This window comes from Mobula birostris, chromosome 9 (genome assembly GCF_030028105.1).
Source record: "Mobula birostris isolate sMobBir1 chromosome 9, sMobBir1.hap1, whole genome shotgun sequence".
Lineage (NCBI taxonomy): Eukaryota > Metazoa > Chordata > Chondrichthyes > Myliobatiformes > Myliobatidae > Mobula > Mobula birostris.
The window spans coordinates 53466431-53489212 of record NC_092378.1 but is presented as its reverse complement, the minus strand read 5'-3'; the positions used below and the strand labels follow the sequence as shown (position 1 = coordinate 53489212).

The window sequence follows — 22782 nt, the reverse complement described above, 5'->3', positions numbered from 1 at the left end:
AGCAGGCTGTGTCCAAGTGAGGTGCATTCTCGTTAAAGCAATCAAAGTTCTTACTCATCCAAAACTGCCTATCTGGAATGGAGGTCACATGAAGACAAAGCAGGCTGTGTCCGAGTTCAGGAATATGAGGTGCATTCTCGTTAAAGTAATCAAAGTTCTTACTTAACTTGGTAAGGATGACTAATTCCCTGGTAGAAGTTACTTTTAAGAGGGACCAGTCTCAGTATGAAGGCTCAGCCATTCGGGACACGAAGGGGAAAGAAAAACCCTTCACCGAAAGAATGAAATTTCTGGAATTCTCTATCCAAGAAAGCCGAGGAGGTTCAGTCATCGAGTATATTGAAGAAATACTTTTTCTTTGTATTCTTACTGAGAAATAAAGTACATACCTTGACAAAGCACATTTCAACTTTGACCAATGATTTGAACAAAATGATGTTATTATATGCTGTTTTATCGTTATCCATTTTACCAATCTTTTGTTCCTTTCCCTGTGCTATTGATTAATATCTTTTGTTATTTAATCTGTCTTCCGTCCAGTCACCCAGATTTCATTTTGTTCTTCCCAATAACCTTTTATCACTATCATTTCCAGTCCTTATAAAAATCGTTAAAATAACTTCAAAATTGATGTTTTCCCTCCTGTCTCGCATACTGTACTGAGAGATTACTACCAGCCCTTTCTTTCCCGTTCAGAGCGTCCGTAGACCCGATAGTCAGTCGGTGGGTGGGGTGGAGGGAGGAGGAATGTGGGCAAATAACCGGTTTGGAAGGGGCGGGGTCTATTGCGGGCGCCCTTTAAATGACAGCGCCTGTTAGCCAATCGGAGAAAGGACTGGCGTCAGCAGGCAGGCTGGAAGGGTAAAGGAGAGCGGTGTGCAAAGCCCACCTTTGAGCGACAGCAACTACGAGCCAATCAGAGGAGGAATTAGCTTCAGGAGCGGGGTGGGGGCAGGTGCGAGTTTATTTTTGCCGTTTAAACGTACGTGCTTGCTAGAATCTTCTATGTGGTGGTAATGCACTGTTAAGGTGGATGCTAACCACCGTAAAACAAGATACAGACAGAATCTTCTATTAGCGTGCGTCATGGCTGGTGGTGGCGCTTTCACTATTACCCTCAACACTGGAGCTCACATGCCCGTTGTTGGGCTGGGGACCTGGAAAGTGAGTAAGTGAGGTAGTTGCCGTCGTTCCGTTCAGTGACTCGAAGGATGGGCACTCGGCAAAGTTAAACCTCACCGGAGTTCTGTGCGCTTGGTCAATGTCACTCCCCGCGCGGTGGGGGGGGGGAATGGGGTAGCGGTCTGTGCCCCAAGAGCATGCGGGCCTTACCCCATCTCCCACACCCAGCTGCGGGCCGGACCGTGGGTTCGGGGGTTGCCCCCCAAGCGCTGAGGTGATGGGGTGGGGTGGGGGAACGCGCGATCACCATCTGCGGCGCGCATAGCCGACTCGTTCTCGGTCGAGTGAAGAACTGATAGTGTGGGGTGGGGGAGAGTTGTTCAGACGCGGGTTAACACGCTGTGTTGGGGGGGGGTGGTGTTTATTGCAGCGCAGGCGAGACTGAGTGAGGGGTGCCCGAGTTCTGGGACCGGACAGTGCTGTAAATCTCCCCGAGGTAGGGGCGTTACTGCTCGCACAGATGTGCGCGGGGGGGGGGGGACGGTATTCTCGCAAAGGAACTTCGTCTTTAAAGCGAAAGCGTGCAAGCCATTCCTTAATAAACAAGTGTGTGTGTGATATGTTAACTTCAACTTGTCATATTCTCCTTCGCCGTTATCTGAAGGAACATAAGTTGCATCCGCAGCGCTGTCTTTATCCAGAATAACCCCGAACAAAAAAAATTCAAGTGGGAGATAGGAGTTGGGGAGGGTGTTGATGTTTACATCTATAGGTCCAGTGTCAACGTACTAATGTGATGCCTTGCAGACTAAGCCAGAAAGAAGTTCGAGTGTTCTGTTTTCACTAATGGACAAATACCCGGGTAGAATTGAGCTTTTGTATCTGTTTTATCCAGCACCGGAATGTAAATATCTGTTTGAAGTGTAAGAGTGAATCTAATCTAACGAATAAACAGCCAATAGGTGCTCTTTATTATAAACTAGTTTTTTTAATTTTCTTTTTAGATTTATGTCTTCATTTATCTTCAGTTGAAAATAATCTGAATTCACAGTTTCATCTCCAAAGTATTTGTTCCATGTGTGCTTGGGGAGATCGTTTCCAGACAACACGCCGTTTTGAGCATAATGGGGAAACCTGGATTGAACACAACAGGAATTCTGCAGATGCTGGAAATTCAAGCAACGTGCATCAAAGTTGCTGGTTAACGCAGCAGGCTAGACAGCATCTCTAGGAAGAGGTACAGTTGACATTTCAGGCTGAGACCCTTCGTCAGGACTAACTGAAACGTCGACTGTACCTCTTCCTAGAGATGCTGCCTGGCCTGCTGCGTTCACCAGCAACTTTGATGTGTGAAACTGGATTGCAGTTTGTTGGTGACTTTCAGTCACCGAATTCTGGTCAGCACTGCTGGACTAGAATGCCTTCTGGGATGAGATTACAGAGTACCTGGAAGCACATGACAAGATAGGCCAAAGCCAGCATGGTTTCCTGAAAGGAAAACCCTATCTGACAAACCTACTGCAATTCTTTGAGGAAATTGCAAGCAGGAGACACAGGAGACGTGGTGTACTTGGATTTTCAGAAGGCCTTTGACAAGGGGCCACTCATGAGACTGCTTAGCAAAGTAAGAGCCCATGGAATTACAGGGGAGTTACTAGTGTGGGTGGAGCATTGGCTGGTTGGCAGAAAACAGAGTGGGAATAAAGGGATCCTATTCTGGCTGGCTACCAGTGGAGTTCCACAAGGGTTGGTGTTGGGACTGCTGTTTTTTATGATGTATGTCGATGAATTGGACTACAGTATTAATGGATTTGTGGCTAAATTTGCCGATGATACAAAGATAGGTGGAGGAACGGGTACTATTGAGAAAACAGAGCTGCAGAGAGACTTAGATAATTTAGGGGAATGGGCAAAGAAGTGGCAAATGAAATACAATGTTGGAAAGTATGGTCATGCACTTTGGAAAAAATAAACAGGCAGACATTTAGATAGGGAGAGAATTCAGGATTGAATGATGTCTTTTTAGAACTGAGATGCGGAAAAATTAACTTAGTCAGGGTGGTAAATGTGTGGAATTTGCCACGAGTGGCTGTGGGGGACAAGTCATTTGTGTGTATTTAAGGCAGAGATGGATAGGTCCTTGATTAGCCAGGGCATCAAAGGGTATCGGGAGAAGGCAGGGGAACGGGGATGACTGGAGGAATTGGATCAGCCCATGATTGAATGGCGGACAAGACTCGATGGGCCAAATGGCCGCCTTCTGCTCCTATATCTTAAGGTTTTATCTCATCTCCATTTTGTACAGTATTCGTCCTGGTATTCCTTCTTGCTGAATCCTCTATTTCCAGTCTGTGCTCCTTGTCTCTTGATTGCTCTGAATGTTTGGACTGCTACTCAATTGACCCATTGCCTGAGTGTACACTACTAGAATTTCTTGGCCAGTGAGTGTTCATACTGCAGTGCTGAGGTCTGACCAATTTTTGATGACCAGGAGCTTTTAATTGTGCAAATAGTTCTATCCAAAAGTAACTATTCTGCTTTTTTTTTTACTTAAAAAGAAACGATATTATTTTGACTTGTTGAGTTCAATGGGGCAAATACAGTATTTTAAATATTTTATGGAGAATGTTGGGTACCAAAGCTGTTTGGAACTACCATAGATGTGAATTCTAGCAGTAGTAGTGTTAGCTGTGATGATGCAAAGGGTGTAAGAAATCTTGATAATTTTTGGGATGTAGGGTTTAAAACTTTGCTAAGTAGTATTGTGAATAACCAGGGAGGGTGTTTAAAGGTGAGCAAAGATTGGCTGGACCTACTCACATTACAAACAATTTTGATTTGGAAAGCTAGGATGAGTTATACTTTTTGAATTGAGAATTTTGTCATGTTTTCAGCTAAGTAATTTTCATGATCAATTGGAGGAAATTCACTGTTTAACATTAAGCCTGTAAGATGAAAGTAACCAGTAAGTGGAGAAAGAGGTGGGTGTGATCAGTCAACATTCTATGCAAGGGAAATAAACAATAATTCTTTCAAAACTCCGAATGCCACTTTACATGGTTATCCAATGATGAGTTTTGATGTTACCGACCTTGGTTGCCTGATCAAGTCTCAATGCCGCCAAGTACAGATCCCATACTCAACCTAAAGTTACCACAGGTCTTTCTGGTGACTGCCTGCTGTCACATCACAGCTTATCCAGTGATAATTCCTGTGTTTAAGACAGGTAAGTGATACAGTTTGAATCCTTGAGCCTGTCTGAAAGTACTGGGACCTCAGGTGTATTGTTTTTACAGCTTGATGACATTCTTTCTCATTGAGGTAGACTGAAAGCAACTTTTTCAGAGTGGCAGAAATCAAGATTGAATGAAGCAAATGGAAGGCATTACATGAATAGTGAAAGCTTTCAAATTCTGAGGATGGAATGGATTACGGGGGGGGTGGGGGGGAGATGTCTGGTGTTGGGTGGGTATACACCAACAGCCCATGCATATTGTCAGTAAAGGATAACATTCTTTAGCATAATATCAGAATTAGGGAAAACACTGAGAGCCAAAGAGGAGGAAAGCTGTCAAATGACTGAATAGTGAACAATGGGTTTATAAAAGGGAAATTGTGCATGACAATGCATTGGATTTCTTTGAGGAGAGTGGACCGAGTACAAATTATGTATTTTAATTCTCAGAAAGCTTGTGATAAGGTCCACACACGTTGGACATTGGTGATAAAGTACTAGCATGGATATGTTGGTTGGAAGGAAAGGAATAAAGGGAAAATTTAAATGCAGATGCTAGAAATCTGAAACAAACGGAAAAGCTAGGAAAAAGCTTAACAGGTGGGGCAATGTTTTGTGTCTGCAACCCTCAGTTTTTCAAGTACTGCCTAATCTGAAATTCATCTGGAATTTCCCATTTTCATTTGTTGTAGTAATTGAAGCATTTACTTTGAGTTGATGGGCTATCATTAGAAGGATAAAGGCTTTGATGCCATACAAAACTGAGATTGAAAGATCTCTGGATACTAAGATATGGAGATGAGCAGGATAAAAGCTGTTTGGGGCAGAAACTGGTGAGCTTACTGAGTGGTCGTCTCCTATTTCCTCAAACCATGTGAGCATGCCCTTGCTAGTATAGAAGGGTGGAGAAGATTAACAAGGAAAGGAGTATGGCTTAGTATGGTATGTGATGGTTTTTGAGGAATGGAATATAAAATGCTGATATTGCCAGAACTATATAAACAAAATCAAAGCAAAAACAAGCATGTAGATGCTGGAAAATGGAAGTGAAAAATACTGAGGATACATTCAGTCAGGCAGGTTTCGTAGAATGAAAATGATGAACAGTGGAGCCCAGTGTCATTCATCAGAACTACTCAGTTTCCACTTGACCTGAATATTCCAGTATCACTTGTAATATGAAATTTCCAGTTTGTCAACTTTAATGCATATAGATTGGTGTCATTTTCACAGGAAAGATGTGATGGAACACAAATCTACAGCACATTAGTCCTACAATTACAGGCCCTTTGGCCTACAATCTTGTGTCACCCATGTATCCGACCGCACAGCCTTCTATTTTTCTAAGTTCTGTATATCCATCTAAGAGTCTCTTAGAAGACCCTGTTGTATCTGTCTCTACCACCTTTGCTGGCAGTGCATTCCATGCACCCACTACTCTGCGTGGAAAAACTTGTCTCTGGCATCCTCCTTGTGCTACTTGCAAGCACCTTGAAACTGTGCCCCTCGTGTTACTTCAACCCTAGGGAAAAAGCCTCTGGCGTTCCACATGATCAATGTCTTGCATTATCTTGTACACCTCTATCAGGTCACCTTTCATCCTCCGTTGCTCCAAGGAAAAAAGGCCAAGTTCAATCAGATGGTTCAAATTATTTGGCACTGAGGAAGCTAGGAAGAAACTTTTTTTTAATTGAGATGCTAGGACAGTATAGAACCATTTGACAACAGGGATGAAAGCCAAGAGAATAGTTTTAAAGTACATTGAGTGGATATTAATTTTAACCCAAATGATGATGGTACTGATATAGAACAATACCTGAACAGATGATAGAGGCTTGTTACACTTAAACTGATCATTTGCTGACATGTGGAATTCAAATGGGTGGATCTTTTCCTACTGGCATGGGCAAGATTGATGAAATGGCTTTCTATTCCATTAGGCTTTGGTGCTGTATGTAGGGAGGATTGTTTGTACATCGTAGATGTATCTTGCAAGAGTAAGTCATGCACAAATGAAAGAGTTGAAGAAGCAGGCAAAAGTGTAGGGGAGGGGAGTGCAGAAAATGAAGGTACAAGTATTGACTGTAATGGCAATTTATGCTGAAGAAAGGCTTAAGCCTCTGCAAATTGAACTGTGGACGTGCAGAGAGAAATATGCAAGTGGCAGCAAATAATTGTTTTGAAGAGGAAATGAAGACAAAAGATGGATGTTAGAGCCACTGAGTCTTGCACAGAAGAGCTTGGTGATTTTCTTATAGTAGCAAGCACCCCAATTGAGGCTTATCAATAGGGATGTCAGCCTTGAAAGTTGAAGTAATAGAGGAAAGAATGAAATCGAAGTGAGAAGTGTTGTAGGTTTGAACTGCTATGTGCATATACAAGCATCAAAGCAAAATTGGACAGTGTGGGAGCAAGTCAGTAATTTTCAATAAATTATTAAAAGTTCAAAGTCAAAACTGTGTTCCCTGAATTGGCAGTATAGATGAGCTATAGTGAATTGCTCTAGCTTTTGATTAACAAAATCCTTGTGTCGTGGCGGTGGAGAGAATAAATTTAGTGTGGATGTGATGTTGGGGGGTGGGGTCTTGTTCTGTGTTGTATAACATCTTGACTTTCGTTTTGAAGGATCTAATTGAAATACTTGAATAACATTGGTAGTACAGTGACCTTGGTTATATGAAAGAAATTTTTGAAAGGAATTTTGATAAGGTGTCAGGTAAAGGTGTTATGTAAGAAAGGGGTCATGAGGTTGAGGTAAATATTTTGACATGGTTAGACATTACAGAATAAAAGCTGAAGGGAGATTTTTAACAGTGACAAAAAATAATTACTGGGTACCTGTCAGGATCAGTAATTGATCTTTGGTTATTTGTTGTCTACAACTGGATACCTGATCTTAATATATGCAAGCGTACTGGTGATGTAAAACTTGTGTAAGGAAGTTTAAGTTACAAAGTACACAAGTTAGAAGAGGATACAGATGGATAGGCAAGAATGTGGCAGAGTGGTTTAATGTGAGGATTTTGAAGAAGCCACTCACTTGTAGAATGCTCAGTTTTTAGAAAAAATTGAGTGTGGTTAAGTGAAATGAGATGGTTTTTGTCTGGTTAGCAAGCAATTGAATTAGTTAAGCTGTATGGCATGATTACGGTATGATTTATTGCCTGCTTATCTCAACCATATTTAGCTTGAAAGCAATGCAACAAAGGATCTTAAGATGTGTTGGGATGAGAAAGCTGTTCCATGAGGAGACATAGAGCAGAATTTTTATGATTTCAGGAAATGCTAAGATATGATTAGGAAGGAAATTGTCAATGTTGATAGGTTTTTTCCTTTGGTACTTTCTGATGGCTGGGATTACTAAATCTGAGATTTTGTTTTGGGATTAGGGACTGGCTAATGAAGTCAGCTGGAAGTTCCTCACTTGAGGATTGACTTCTTAAAATAAAAGATTATACTCTTGAGCTGTGGCTGTGTAGCTGTTGAACATTCAAAGGTTAAGATTCTGTAAGTTCCTGAATTCTATTGTGAGAGAGATGGGGGAATTGGGTGGGAAAACTAGGTATTTAGATGGCAGAACAGGCTTGGGGTCTTGCCCTACTGCTTGACCTATTCCATGGATATTGCTACAATTGCATTTATCCAGGAAAACAGCAAATACCACATATTTCACCTGTTATTAATCAGTTATTAAGGTGTTCAGGAGTCAGGTGGTCACTTGGTGATCATAGGGTGCCCAACCTCTGCTCGAATCTGGCCACAATTGGTAATTGTCAGATTATCAAAGTACTATCCAAGATAATGACACTTCACATAACTAAACTTGCTGTATCTGGTCAGAAAGTTTCTGGACAGGGCTTATGCTCAGCATATTGAGAAGGGAATGCAGTAATAATATCGCAGTTGAAATTATAAAGGTGGTCAGACTTGCTGCTGATGGTTGATGCCTGATTCTTGTGTGGCACAAACCTTACTGGCCATTTATACCCAGTGCCATTTAGGTCATGGTGGCTGTAGGCATGGACCACCTCATTAGCTGAGGAGTAACAAATGGAACTGCACACTAAGCGAATGTTAAAGAAAATCTTCACTTCTGACCTTGTGAAGAAAATGTCACTAAGCAAGCTGAAGATAGCTCTGAGGGCCTCCTGAAATGATGCTCTGGAGTTGAAATGATTAACCTCTAGCAATCAGAACCAGCTTCTTTCAGATATGAATAGAGATTGAAGAGTTCATGCCTTCATTCCCATTGATGCAATTTTATTTGGACTCCTTGATGTTGCACTTAGTCAGTTGCATCTATTGTGTCAAATCTCTTGTATTATCTCTGGAATTTGTCTTTTCCATCTTCTCTGTATTAGGACCAAGATTGTAAATTAGCTCTGAAACAAGTGGCTCTGATGGTGCAAAAGTATTGGTAAGTGGATTCTTGGAATGAAGAGCTTGTCTTATGAAGAAGTATTGAGCAGTCAGGATCTAAATGGAGGTGATAGTGAAATAATATGCTGAAGAAGTTATGAAGGTCGATACTGAAGATGTTGCCTTCTATGGAAAAACTGATTGGGCAGAGATAAAGGTTCAGAATAAGTGGAAAAACCATTTAAAATTACAATGAGGAATCTTGTATGAGGATTGTAAGTCCCTGGCATCCTACTTTCCAGAGTACTGAGAAGGTTGCATTATTGGATATGTTTAAGCCTGAAACAGATTTCTGGGCTCTGGTGGAATTGGGTTTGGGCAGCAAATTGGAGGTCAAGCTAATAATCTGGTCAGCCATTGAGCTGTTATCTTCAAATGGTGAATAGACTTGAGTCACTTTACCTGCTGCTTCTAGAATGGCACTTGATAGCATTGTCAAGGGATCCTTTTGGTACTTGGTAATGCTTTTGGTTGGCTGAGTGTCAGGATTAAGACTGTGCTAGAAAAGTTTGGTGTATGGCAGGGCAGATTTGCTGTATTACTAACAGAACCTAAAGTTTGCTGTAAGCAGTATCCTTAGGATTTTCAAACACAAAATCTGTAGATACTAGAAATCACACTCAATGCTGGATAATGCAGCAAGCTGGGCAGCATTTATGCAAAAGAGTAAACAGTCAATGTTTTGGGCTGAGGCCCTTCAACAGTCCTGATTTCACCCATTTTATGGCTTGTTGGTTGTAGTAGCAGAGACAGCCTGTTGCCTTTAGTGGTGATGATCATCCACCATCTTGATGCTCAGTGGTTGTTCTGGAGAGGTACTTCAAATAGTTCTTTTGGTTAGAGTTCAAGGCCCAGTGACTGTGTGGGGGGGGAGGGGATATAATTTTTTTCCATGTGAACTTGCATTTGGCCATGTTCTCGTCACTTGCTGTCCTTGTCTCAGTGATAAAGTTTGTGCTTTAGAGAGGTGCTGATGGAGTGACCTAGAAGACTTAACTATTTTATGGATACTTTGCATTTCAGTGCTGGTGGGATTGGGCATGTCTAGACTGGTGAATGAGTTGGAAGTCATTGTCTGCTACCACTAATGTCAAGCTTCCCAAGTGTAAATGCAGTTGTCCTTTGCCTTTTTGTCTCTTACTTGTGTGATCTTCTCTGGTAGAGCTTGGTTAAATTCTAGGCTAAAGAGGATGTTGGAAGAATGTTTTTAGCTTTGCTGTTTTGAAATGCTTAAATTTGAATTGAGTGCCATTTATATTTGTTTCATTTGGCTTTGCCTTACCATTTGAATTTTAATTAGAATCACTTTTCTGTTCAGTCTGAGCCAGGTAAAGTGATAGCAGCAGTGAAAACGGCCATTGAAGCTGGTTATCGTCACATTGATTGTGCATTTGTGTATGAAAATGAAAAAGAAGTTGGTGATGCTATTCAGGCGAAGATCAAGGATGGAACTGTAAAGCGTGAAGATCTTTTCATTGTTAGCAAGGTAAAGGATTTGGGGTGCTGCCAGGTCGCTAAAGTATAATTTAACTTTAGCAATATCAATGCACTAATGAATAGTTTTGTTTTCCTGCTAGCTGTGGTGTACATTTCATGCCAAAGACATGGTGAAGGATGCCTGTTCTAACACATTAAGTGACCTGAAATTGGACTATCTGGATCTGTACCTTATTCATTTCCCTATGGGATTCAAGGTAAACTGCCTGGCAAAACAATTTTGTATATCTTTCTCTAGGTTAATTTGCACACTGCTCGAGTTAAATTATTTGTACCCTTAGATAGCCAAGTACTCAGTGGGTTGTTTAAAATGAGTAAATTTTGGGGGTCAGGTACTGTACTTGAGGTTTTTTAACATTCATTTGTGAGAAATCTAAGCCAACTGAATTACATTGAAGTGACTCATAGGAACATTGCTAGGTAGTAGCAAGCCATACTGGAACATCGAATATACAATGCAGAGCAGCCTCTTTGGCCCCGTTAGAAGAAACACAGGACTCCTGCCCTTGCATGCCAATGTGTTCCTCTTGTTGAGTAATGTCAAGGAATATGTAGTGAATACAATTTGATAAGACTTGGACATGAAGTATATTCTGTAATATAAATGAAAACAAACCAAAGGCAAACTGGCAAACAGCTCTTAAATGTTGGCATGTATTAACCTACTTGGGTCTACATCCTTTCTCAGTAATTTAAGTCATGCTTTTTGTTCTTGTTTCTAAAATATCTCCTTTTAGGCTGGCCCGGAGAACCTTCCTCTTGATGGGAATGGGGTGGTAATACCAAGTGACACGGATTTTGTTGACACTTGGGAAGTGAGTATGTAACTGAAGAATCTTAAGTTTATTGTTACTAGATTTATCTAGAAATTAAACTTGTAGTATGTTTCCTCCTTAAAGCCCTTGTTGTTAGATTGGTCCCTTGACTTTAGTTGCTTGAAACATTATTCTGGATGGTCTTCAGTCTATAATAATTAACAGTCAGATCAATTTAAATTTTAATCATTTTCCATTTACAGGCAATGGAAGACTTGGTGGATCTAAATATGGTTAAAGCTATAGGGGTGTCCAATTTTAATCGTAAGCAGATAGAGCGCATCCTTAATAAAAAAAATTTGAAATACAGACCGGCTGTCAACCAGGTAATTGATCACTTTTAAAATTTGGCATTATAGAATTTCACTTATTTTCAGTATGGCATTTATTGACACTACCTTTTTCTGTGAAAATTTCTCATCAACATTGAAGTTTTATTGTGTTCTTTTTTTTGTTTTACTAGATTGAGTGCCACCCTTATCTAACTCAAGAAGATCTGATCTCCTATTGCACTTCTAACAATATTGTTGTGACAGCCTATAGTCCATTGGGATCTCCAGACAGACCATGGTACTAACGTAATTTGCTCCTATTTTAGTAATGAGAAATTGCTAATATTGTAGTTTATTTTATAAAGACAACTTTCTTTTTCAATATTTTTATTAATTACTTACATAGACGAATACAAAATACATTATGAAAACAGAAACAAGATTGAAGTGCCCCATAATTATGTATAGTAACTAACCATAATATTGAAAAGGTATATTTTATTCTAATCTAAAACAATCAAAATGCCATAACAAACCAAAAAAGAGGGGAAAAAACAGCTATTTGGTTAAAAGAAAAAAAAAATCTCTGCCATATAGTTGTAAATTCAAACATATAATAGCCATCATCATTGCTATAATAGCCAAATCGAAAATTGTGAAAGTAGTTCCAAAAAGGTCCCCATAATGTGAAAAAATCTTGTCTAGGTATAGAAATAGAACACCTAATCTTGTCCAGATTTAAACGTGACATAACATCAATCAACCAATGGACATGAGTAGGCGGAGTGGCATCTTTCCATTTAAGCAACAAAACTCTTCTGGCTACAAGAGAAATTAAAGCCAAAATATGCAAATCATTCGATTTAAGAGTAAAATCATTTCCTCCAACAATGCCAAACAAGGCAGTCAGGGTTGGGTTTAAAGTTTACTTTAAAAAGCTCTGAGAAAGTTTGAAATACTTCTTTCCAAAATTTATCAAGCCGCGGGCAGGACCAAAACATATGAATTAGAAAGGCCTCTTCGACATTACACCTATTACAGTATGGAGAAAAATCTTGAGTAAAATCGAGAGAGCTTATCTTTAGTCATATAGGCTCTTTGAACCACTTTAAATTGTAAAAGAGAGTGACGAGCACATAACGAAGAGGTGTGAACAAGTTTTAAAGTTTCATTCCAAGTATCCTCATCAATTGAAATCTGTAGGTCTTGTTCCCAGAGGTTTTTAATTTTGTCTTACGAAATGTTTCTCATTACCAACAACATACTATAAATATTAGAAATAGATCCATTATGAAAAGGTTTCAAAGTAAAAATTGTATCAATTAAGTTCTTATCTAGACATTTAGGAAATGTATGAAGTTGAGAATGCAAGAAGTATCTAATTTGTAAATATCTAAAAAAGTGAGCTTTACGAAGATTAATAGTTGATCAAATGAGGAATGACCATCTCCAACAAACAGATCTGAAAACATTTAATACCTAGTCTATTTCACTCTTTTGAAAAACTACATGGGTCAAAGAAGGTATAAAAAAATTAGAAAAAATGGGAGTGAAAAACCAAATAACCCAAAGAATTTTCTAAATTGTAACCAAATCCTCAAAAAATGTTTAACTACATAATTATCAGTTAAATTACGTAAAGATAGAGGAATTAAAGAACCAAGAAGAGAAATAATAGAACATTTATTAACAGAATTAACTTCTGAAGAAACCCAAACTGGACAGTCTTCACAATTAATGTAGTATAACCAAAACGTAAAGTGGCGTATGTTGACTGCCCAGTAGTAAAACCTAAAATTGGGTAGGGCTAATCCCCCATTTTTTTTTTTAGTTTTCTGAAGATGAACTTTTTTTAATTGGGGGTTTTTATTCTACCATAAGTAAGAAGATATAAATCGAATCTGAAGAGTCAAAAAAAGGATTTAGGAATAAAAACAGGTAGGACTTGAAATAACTAAAAAATTTAGGCAAAATATTCATCTTAGTAGAATTAATACGACCAATCAGCGATAAGAAAGGGGAGACCAATTTGATAGTACCTTCTTGATATATTCCAAAAGAGAGAGTTTTCTTTAAAAAGAAATTTGTAATTCCTAGTAATTGTTATACCCAAATAAGTAAATTGCTTTCTCAAAGTTTTAAAAGGAAGGTCAGAGTTGACTGATACCAAATTATTCAAAGGAAAAAGTTCACTCTTATGAGGATTTAGTTTATATCCTGAGAACTGGCTAAATTCAGAAAGTAAAGAGTATTGAGGGTAGAGAGGACTCCACATTAGAGATGTAGAGCAAAGGGTCATCAGCATAAAGTGACAACTTATGAGTGATACCCCTCCTTAAAATACCTGAAACGTCAATGGATTCACGAAACACGATGGCTAAAAGCTCTAAAGCCAAACAAAAAGCAAAGGACTCAAAGGACATTCTTGTCTGGTTCCACGTTGGAGATTAAATAGTTTGGAGCTCTGAGAGTTAATAAGAACCTGTGCATTGGGAGATGAATAAAGTAATTTAATCCATCGATTAAATTTTTCTAATATTTTAAAAAAATAATTCCATTTTACTCAGTCAAGGCTTTCTCAGCATCCAAAGAAATCACGCATTCCAAAGTTTCTTTAGAGGGAGAATAAATAACATTCAGTAAACAACGAATGTTAAAATGAGAATAATGATTTTTAATAAATCTGGTCTGGTCTTCAGAGATCTTTGCAAATCTTTAGAAAGAGTTGTAGTAAATTTCCAGTGTAATCTGGCCAACCTCTTGACATGAAAGAATCAAACTGCAAAGCTGTGTATCTTGAGGACACATAATGGAAAGACCATTGTCCTTCTCTATTAAATCTAAACAATATTATTACTGTTTCCCATGTGCCTACCTGACACTGTCTATCTGATTTGCCATATTCTTCAAAACCTGATCATCCATTGATTCATCCTTGGTACATTAAGAAATAATGTATTTGCAAAAAATAATCTCTGCTTTGCTCTTATTAGATGATGAATTTTTGAGTAATTGATCCCTAATTTTTTTAAACCATGCTACAATTTTTGCACACTTATTATTGTCACTTGTACTAAGGTATAGTGGAAAACTTGTCTTGAATACTAATCATACAGATCAATTTGAGGAAGAACAAGGTAAAACAATACAAAATGCAGAATAATGTAACTCCTAGAGAGAAAGCGTAGGGCAGACAATGAGGTGCAAGATCATAGGTAGATTGTGAAGTCGGGTTTATTTTGTAGTACTAAGGAACTATTTTATAGTCTTACAAGAGCAGGGTAAAAACTGTCCTTGACTCTGGTATGTGCTTTCAGGCCTGTGCTATCTTTTGGCTGATGGAAGAGGGGAGAAGAATGTCGAGAGTGGGTGTGACCTTTGGGAAAGTTAGAGGATCTCAAAATCAATCTACCTCTGTGCTAAGCTTCTCCATGCCACTTCTACTGATATGCATCATATATTGCCCCCTCAGCAACAGGTATATCAGTTTGGATACTGTTGGAGAGCATGACCCAGCAGCGGAAAGTCAGAGTGGTTAGGTTGTAGGCACTGAATCTGACTGTGATTCAGAAGGGGAGGGGAGAGAGGAGGCAAGCAGTGGTGATAGGGGTTTCATTAGGTGGGGTAACAGAAAGGAGGTTCTATGGAGGAGAAGGAGATTCCTGGATGGTATGTTGCATTCTGGCTGTCAGGGTCCAGGACATCTCGAATCGAGTCCTCAGCAGTCTTAAGTGGGAGGAGGAACAGTCAGAGGTCATGGTCCATATAGGGACCAATAACATAGGTAGGAAGTGTGGTGAGGTTCTGCAAAGGGAGTTCAGGGAGTTTGGTGCTAAAGGGCAAGACCTCCACTGTTGTGATCTCAGGATTGCTATCCATGGCATTTTCTAGTGAGGACAGAAATAAGAAGATTATACAGTTTAACACATGCCTAAGGAGTTGGGGTAGGAGGGAAGACATAAGATTTTTGGATCATTGGACTCTCTTCCGAGGAATGTGGGACCAGTATGGAGGAGACGATTTGCACCTGAACTGAAAGGAGACAAATATCCTAGTAGGAAAGTTTGCTCGTGCTGTACGGTGGGATTTAAACTAGAGTTGCAGGGGGATGCAAACCAGAGTGCCAGAACAGTTGGTGAAGAGGTTGTGGAGACAGATGTTGATAAGACCTCAGGAATCAAAAGGTTGAGCATTGCGTGACTAGTGTCCCAAGCTGCATATATTTCAATGTAAGAAGTATCTTAGGAAATACAGATGAGCTCAGGGCATGGATCAACACCTGGAATTATGATATTGTAGCCATTAATGAGATTTAGCTGAAGAAGGAGCAGGACTGGAAGCTCAATATTCCAGGGGTCCATTGTTTTAGACGCGACAGAGTGGGAGGGATTTTAGGAGGAGGGGTGGTTCTTACTAGTCAGGGAAAATGTCACGGCAATGCTCAGTTAGGACAGAAAGGAGAACTCAACGAGTGAGGCTTTATGGGACTGTTTGGGGCCCTAAATGGTATTGAAGGAGGAGGTGTAGGGGCAGGTGTAGCATTTGTTCTGCTTGCAATTCTCAATGTAGCATAGGAAAATTTAGGGAGTGTCCCCAGTGTAGGCTTGAAACATAGACTGTTCCACATAGCTGACAAAAAGGCAGGCATAGCTGGGCCCTGTGTGAGTACCCACAGCTACACCTTTTGTTTGAAGGAAGTGGGAGGAGCCAAAAGGGATATTATTGAAAGTGAAGACAAGTCCTGCCAGATGGAGGAGAGTGGTGGTGGAGGGGAACTGGATGGGTCTGATGTCCAGAAAGAAACGGAGAGCTTTGAAGCCTTCCTGGTGGGGGATGGAGGTGTATAGGGACTCGACATCCATAGTGAAAATAAGATGCTCAGGGCCTGGGAACTTGAAATAATTGAAAAGATCAAGAGCATGTGAAGTGTCATGGATGTAGGTAGGAAGGAAGTGAACCAGGAAAAGTTTCCTTAATCAGTACGTTAAAGTCCCCACAAGAGAGTGCATGATACTTGATCTGCTATTAGGGAATGAGACAGGGCAGGTGACAGAAATTTGTGTAGGGGAACACTTTGCATCTAGTGATCACAATGCTGTTCATTTCAAACTAAATATGCAAAAAGATAGATCTGGTCTGCTGGTTGAGATTCTAAATTGGAGAAAGCCAATTTTGATGACATCAGAAATGATCTCTCAAGTGTGCACTGGAACTGGCTGTTTCCTGACAAAGATGTACTTGGTAAATGGGAAGTCTTCAAAAGCAAGATTTTGACAGTACAAACCTTACATGTGCCTGTCAGAATAAAAGGCAAAGATAACAGGTATAGGGGACCTTGGTTTTCAAGACATATTGAGGCCATGGTTAAGAACAAAAGAAGGAGGTGCATAGCAAGCAAAGGCAGGTAGGAACAAATGAGGTGCTTATGGAGTACAAGAAATGCAAGAGAACACTTAAGAAAGAAACCAGGAGGGCTAAAAGAAGGCATGAGGTTGTCCTAGCAGACAAGGTGAAGCAGAATCCTAAGGGATTCTACAGGTATGTTGAAAGCAAAAGGATTGGAAGTGACAAAATTGATCCTCTAGAAGATCAGAATGGTAATCCATGTGTAGAGCCAAAAGAGATGGAGGATTATTTTTAAATGAATTATTTTGCATCTGTATTTACTCAGGAGATTGACACAGAGTCTTTAAGACCATAAAGACCACAAGACATAGGAGCAGAATTAGGCCATCTGGCCCATTGAGTCTGCTCCACCATTCAATCATGGCTGATCCTTTTTTTTCCTCCTCCTCAACCTCATTTCCCGGCCTTCTCTCCATAACCTTTGATACCATGTCCAATCAAGAATCTATCAATCTCAGTTTTGAATACACCCAATGACCTGGCCACCACAGCTGCACGTGGCAAGAAATTCCACAATTTCACCACCCTTTGGTTAAAGAAATCTCTCCACATCTCTGTTTTGAAAGGGTGCCCCTCTGTCCCGAGGCTGTGCCCTCTTGTCCTAGACTCACCCATCATGGGAAACATCTTTTCCATATCTACTGTCTAGGCCTTTCAACATCCGATAGGTTTCAATGAGATTCCCCTCTCATCCTTCTGAATTCCAGCAAGTACAGACCCAGAGCCATCAAATGTCCCTCATATGATAATCCTTTCATTCCTGGAATCATCCTTGTGAACCTCCTCTGTACCCTCTCCAATGCCAGCACATCTTTTCGAAGATGAGGGGCCCAAATCTGTTCACAATAGATAGAAGTGAGGCAAAAAGGCATCAACTTCATGGACCCTATATGGACTACAGAAGAGGAGGTGTTTGCTGTCCTTTGGCAGATCAGGGTGGATAAATCCCCAGGACCCTACAGACCCTACGGGAGGCAAGTGCAGAAATTGCAGGGCTCCTAGCAGAGATATTTAAATCATCCTTAGCAACAGGGGAGGTACCAGAGGATTGAAGGATAGTTAATGTTGTTCAACCAGTTAAGAAAGGCTCTAGATATAAACCAGGAAATTATAGGGCAGTGATTCCGACATCAGTAGTAGGAAGTTATTGGAAGTTATTCTAAGGGACCAGATATATAAATATTTGGAAAGACACAGACTGATTAAGGATAGTCAGCATGGCTTCATACATGGTAGGTCATGTCTAACCAATCTTATAGAGTTTTTTGAGGAAGTTACCAGGAAATTGGATGAAAGAAAAGCAGTGTATGTTGCGAACATAGGCCTTAGCAAGGCATTTGACAAGGTCCCGAATGGGAGTTTTTTTGTCAAGAAGTTTCAGTCACTCGGCATTCAAGTTGAGGTAGTAAATTGGATTAGATTTGGTTTTGTGGGAGAAGGCAGAGAGGTAATAAATGGTTGCCTCTCTGACTGGAGGCCTGTGACTAGTGGAGTACCGCAGGGATTGATGTCCATTGTTGTTTGTCATCTATATCAACGAACTGGATGACGATGTGGTTAACTGGATCAGCAAATTTGCGGATGACACCCAGATTGAGGGTGTAGTGGACAGCGAAGGAGGCTATCATGGACCAGCCGGAAAAATAGGCTGAAAAATGGCAGATGGAATTTAATGTAGACAAATGTGAGGTGTAGCACTTTGGTAGGACCCACCAGGGTAGATCTTACACAGTGAACGGTAGATCACAGAGGAGTGCGGTAGAGCAAAGGGATCTGGAAATATAAGTTCACAATTCATTGAATGTGGTGTCACAGGTAGATAGTGCCGTAAAGAAAACTTTCGGCACATTGGTCTTCATAAATCGAAAAATTGAGTTCAGTAGATGGGATGTTATGCCAAAGTTGTAAAAGACGCTGGTGAGGCCTAATTTGGAATATTGTGTGCAGTTTTGGTCACCTAAGAAACAGCCAACTTCAGAGTTTCAGTTAACTGATGCAGACCAGACAAAACATGAAAATAACAACGAAACACAAGGACTGTGTGAACCACTTAGAAGGTCTACTTGTGTTCGTAAACCCCCAGAGAGACTGATAGAGACATGTTAAATTATGTATTTGTTCTGATCAATGTTGCTAATTGTTTTTCTTTTCTGTTAGCTCCCTCAATGGAGCAAGCTGTTCCGAAAGATTGGGTATGAATTTTCCCATGTAGTTGACCATTCCCATAAACCTTTGAACATCCTTTTTACGTTGCGGTCTTGGCATGTTCTCAATAGCAGAAACCTTCAATGGATCAGGATGCACACCCTCTTTGCTGAAGATATCACCCACAAAGGTAAGTTCAGTCACTCCTAGCTGACGTTTGCCTTTATTCAACTTCAGGTTTGCCTTGTGTGTTGCCTCTAAGATTTGTCCAAGTCTGGTGTCATGTTCTTGTTTAGATGATCCCCAAACAATAATATCATCCATGGAAGTATCTACGCCCTCAATGTGCTCATATAGCATGTGAATGGTTTTATGGTACACCTCAGGAGCTGATACAATTCCAAATGGAAGCCTAAGAAAACGGTATCTGGGAAAAGAGTGTTAAAGGTACATAACTTTGAACTCGGTTCATCTAGTTTAAGTTGCCAGAATCCAGAGGATGTATCTAATTTACTAAAGTACTTTGCATTAGCAAACTGTGACATAATTTCTTCATGAGTAGGCTATTTGTAATGCTCTCTTTTAATGGCTCAATTCAAGACTCTTGGATCTAAGCAAATCCTCAGTTTTCCATTTTTCTTATCAACAATAACAAGCGAATTGACCCATTCAGTTGGTTCATCAATTTTTTTTATAACTCCTAACCGTTCCATTCTGTCAAGCTCTGTTTTCAGTTGATCACGTAATGCAAAAGGTACTTTTCTACATGGATATACTATGGGTGGCACTGTGTTGTCAATTTTAATCGTGCGCTCTTCTGGAAGACAACCAAGCCCTTTGAACAAGTCCTCATTCTCTTTCATCAAATCACTGTATTCTGACTCTGTGTCACTGTCCAGGACTAAAAATCTATTCACCAAATTCAGTCTCTCACAGGCAGATAAACCCAATATTGACTGTACATTCTTAGGCACGACCACAAATGAAAGCATGTGCACCATATTTTCGTGTAATACTTTCGCCACATGTTCCTTTAACTGGAATATCTGCACCTGAATACCCAGTCACTTTTATATTTGTCTGATATAACTTTGGTCTTGGCTTTAATGCATTAAACTCAGATTCTGCAAGAACATTTACTTGCGCTCCAGTATCCAATTGAAACAAAATAATGTTTTGATTCACTTGAAATGGCATAGTCCAGTCATTCTTACTTTGTTTGTTTTCACAAAGCACACCTATATAAAACTCCTCGTGTTCATTTTCAAGCACAGCATTTATGTGTTTTATTTCCTTTCTACTTCTGCAACAGCGTGAAAAATGATTACTCTTACCGCAGTCATTGCACATTTTCCCATACGCTGGACACTGTTTAGGTCGGTGCTCCCGCCCACAGCGATCACATAGCCTTTTTCATTCAGGTGACGTCTTGTTCTCTGTCGGTTCCATTGTCGTTTTATTATTTTTTCTAATATGTTCGCGCACAGCGTGTACGCTGCAGTTCTCAATAAAAAGCTCTTTAGCCTGTGACATCACGGATTCAGAAGCTTTGTAGAGTGCCACAGCTTTTTCCAAATTCAAATCTTGTTCTAACAGTCTTTCTGTCAGACCATTATCCAGAATGTCACAAACAATTCTGTCTTTAATGAGAGAGTCTGGCAGCTCTTCTTCTTCTATTTCCAGCTGTTTAGACGCATCTAGGCGTATTACAGCCCTCCGCAGGATGTATAATTAATTATAGAACTTCAAGGAACTCAAATTCTCGAATACAACCTAGACTCATGTATAAACTGAATGACAGATTCTTCAATCAGATGTTGATTCTCTTGATGGCCAAACAAAGATTGAATAGAAAACCAAAATAAATTTAAGCCAGATAGCCTCTTGAACAGCATGCTTCTTTCAATTTTGTATTGATTACAGCTCAGCAAAACATGCTGGATTGTCTCTGGACTACCACAGTCACATAATCCAGTAGGATGTTTTCCTATTATCTTTAAATAATAGTTTAGCCCACAATGCCCCAAACCAAGTCTTGTAAATTTCACCATATCTCTATGACTTAAAAGGTAACAGTCTGAGACCGTTTTAACTAGTGGGTGACTAGAAAAATAATGCCTGCCCCTTAATTCATTTTTTCAATCCTCCTGCCACTTCAACAAGGGAGATGAGGCTGAGTACAGGGCTACGGTAGGAAACTTTGTCACATGGTGTGAGCAGAATTATCTGCAGCTTAATGTGAAAAAGACTAAGGAGCTGGTGGTAGACCTGAGGAGACCAAAGGTACCGGTGACCCCTGTTTCCATTCAGGGGGTCAGTGTGGACATGGTGGAGGATGACAAGTACCTGGGGATACGAATTGACAATAAACTGGACTGGTCAAAGAACACTGAGGCTGTCTACAAGAAGGGTCAGAGCTGTCTCTATTTCCTGCGGAGACTGATGTCCTTTAACATCTGTCGGACGATGCTGAGGATGTTCTACGAGTCTGTGGTGGCCAGTGCAATCATGTTTGCTGTTGTGTGCTGGGGCAGCAGGCTGAGGGTAGCAGATACCAACAGAATCAACAGACTCATTCGTAAGGCCAGTGATGTTGTGGGGATGGAACTGGACTCTCTGACGGTGGTGTCTGAAAAGAGGATGCTGTCCAAGTTGCATGCCATCTTGGACAATGTCTCCCATCCACTACATAATGGACTGGTTGGGCACAGGAGTACATTCAGCCAGAGGCTCAGTCCACCGAGATGCAACACTGAGCATCATAGGAAGTCATTCCTGCCTGTGGCCATCAAACTTTACAACTCCTCCCTTGGAGGGTCAGACACCCTGAGCCAATAGGCTGGTCCTGGACTTATTTCCTGGCATAATTTACATATTACTATTTAATTATTTATGGTTTTATTACTATTTAATTATTTATGGTGCAACTGTAACGAAAACCAATTTCCCTTGGGATCAATAAAGTATGACTCCGACTATGACTATGTCTTCTCTATGCGTTTTTTAATCCTACTTCTCAATTCTGCTCTGCCTAGGGGAACTCTAATTTCTACTTGCCTGCTCTGTAAGGAAGACTTTGCAATGCCATCTACAATTTCATTTCCCTCCACCCCAGCATGCCCAGGTATTAAGGAAAATCTAACTGCACAACCCATCTTCCCTACTCTAAACAACACTAAGAGGATCTCAGTAACTATGTCAGGATGAGCTTTTGATTTACTCCCTTTTATAGCCTCTAAGGCAGCAACAGAATCCAAACAGATGATAACCCTACGTGGTTGAGAGCCTTCTATCCATCACAAGGCCCAGAGGATTGCTAATAATTCTGTTGCAAAGACAGAAACACCATCTGAAACCCGGTGACCAATCTTAACTCCAAGTTGAGACACATACATCCCAAATCCTGCCCTACTGCTCTCTGGGTCCACTGAGCCATCAGTAAAAATCTTCAGATAAGATCCCCATTTATTATTTAAATATTCATTTGTGATCAACGCTGATGAAATTGCACTGCTTCCTTTAAGCTGAAAAAGGAGGAATAGGTCTACTTCTGGTTCTGGAAAGAGCCAAAAAGGGATGGGTGGCAAGCAAATTTGGCCAACTACGTCTTCCTCAGTCAGTTTCAATTTCACAGCCCAGTTATTAACCAAATCTAAAAATGGGTATCTTTTAATTTTACTTTGGTGCTCTGACTTCCCCTGCAAAAGACACTTTGATGGACAGCTGTGATTGAATCCATTTAGTTTTACCCAATACTGCAGACCCAACTGAATTCGTCTTAAATGCAGAGGCACTTCTCCCATCTCCACACATAATGCCGGGACTGATGTTGTTCTAAAAGCTCCACAACACAGTCTAAGTGCTTTGGACT

The 22782-nt window shown here is 40.3% G+C and overlaps 1 protein-coding gene across 5 annotated transcripts in view; it reads left to right on the top strand.

The window, feature by feature from the left end:
* The first annotated feature begins 961 nt into the window (after positions 1 to 961).
* The window catches only part of LOC140202759 (aldo-keto reductase family 1 member B1-like), a 33522-nt gene continuing 11701 nt past the window's right edge, over positions 962 to 22782 (top strand). Inside the window, exons 1-8 of one of the 5 annotated variants that reach the window (XM_072268057.1) lie at positions 962 to 1164; positions 10095 to 10262; positions 10354 to 10470; positions 11011 to 11088; positions 11292 to 11414; positions 11552 to 11658; positions 19043 to 19101; positions 19208 to 19338. In XM_072268057.1, coding sequence (XP_072124158.1) covers positions 1087 to 1164; positions 10095 to 10262; positions 10354 to 10470; positions 11011 to 11088; positions 11292 to 11414; positions 11552 to 11658; positions 19043 to 19101; positions 19208 to 19275 — 798 coding nt within the window. In that variant the 5' untranslated portion in view covers positions 962 to 1086 and the 3' untranslated portion in view covers positions 19276 to 19338. Of the gene's footprint in view, positions 1165 to 10094; positions 10263 to 10353; positions 10471 to 11010; positions 11089 to 11291; positions 11415 to 11551; positions 11659 to 13241; positions 13270 to 14677; positions 14715 to 18923; positions 18994 to 19042; positions 19102 to 19207; positions 19339 to 22782 lie in introns of those variants that run through there. The other 4 variants (XM_072268058.1, XM_072268059.1, XM_072268061.1 and 1 more) reach the window with 4 other exon arrangements.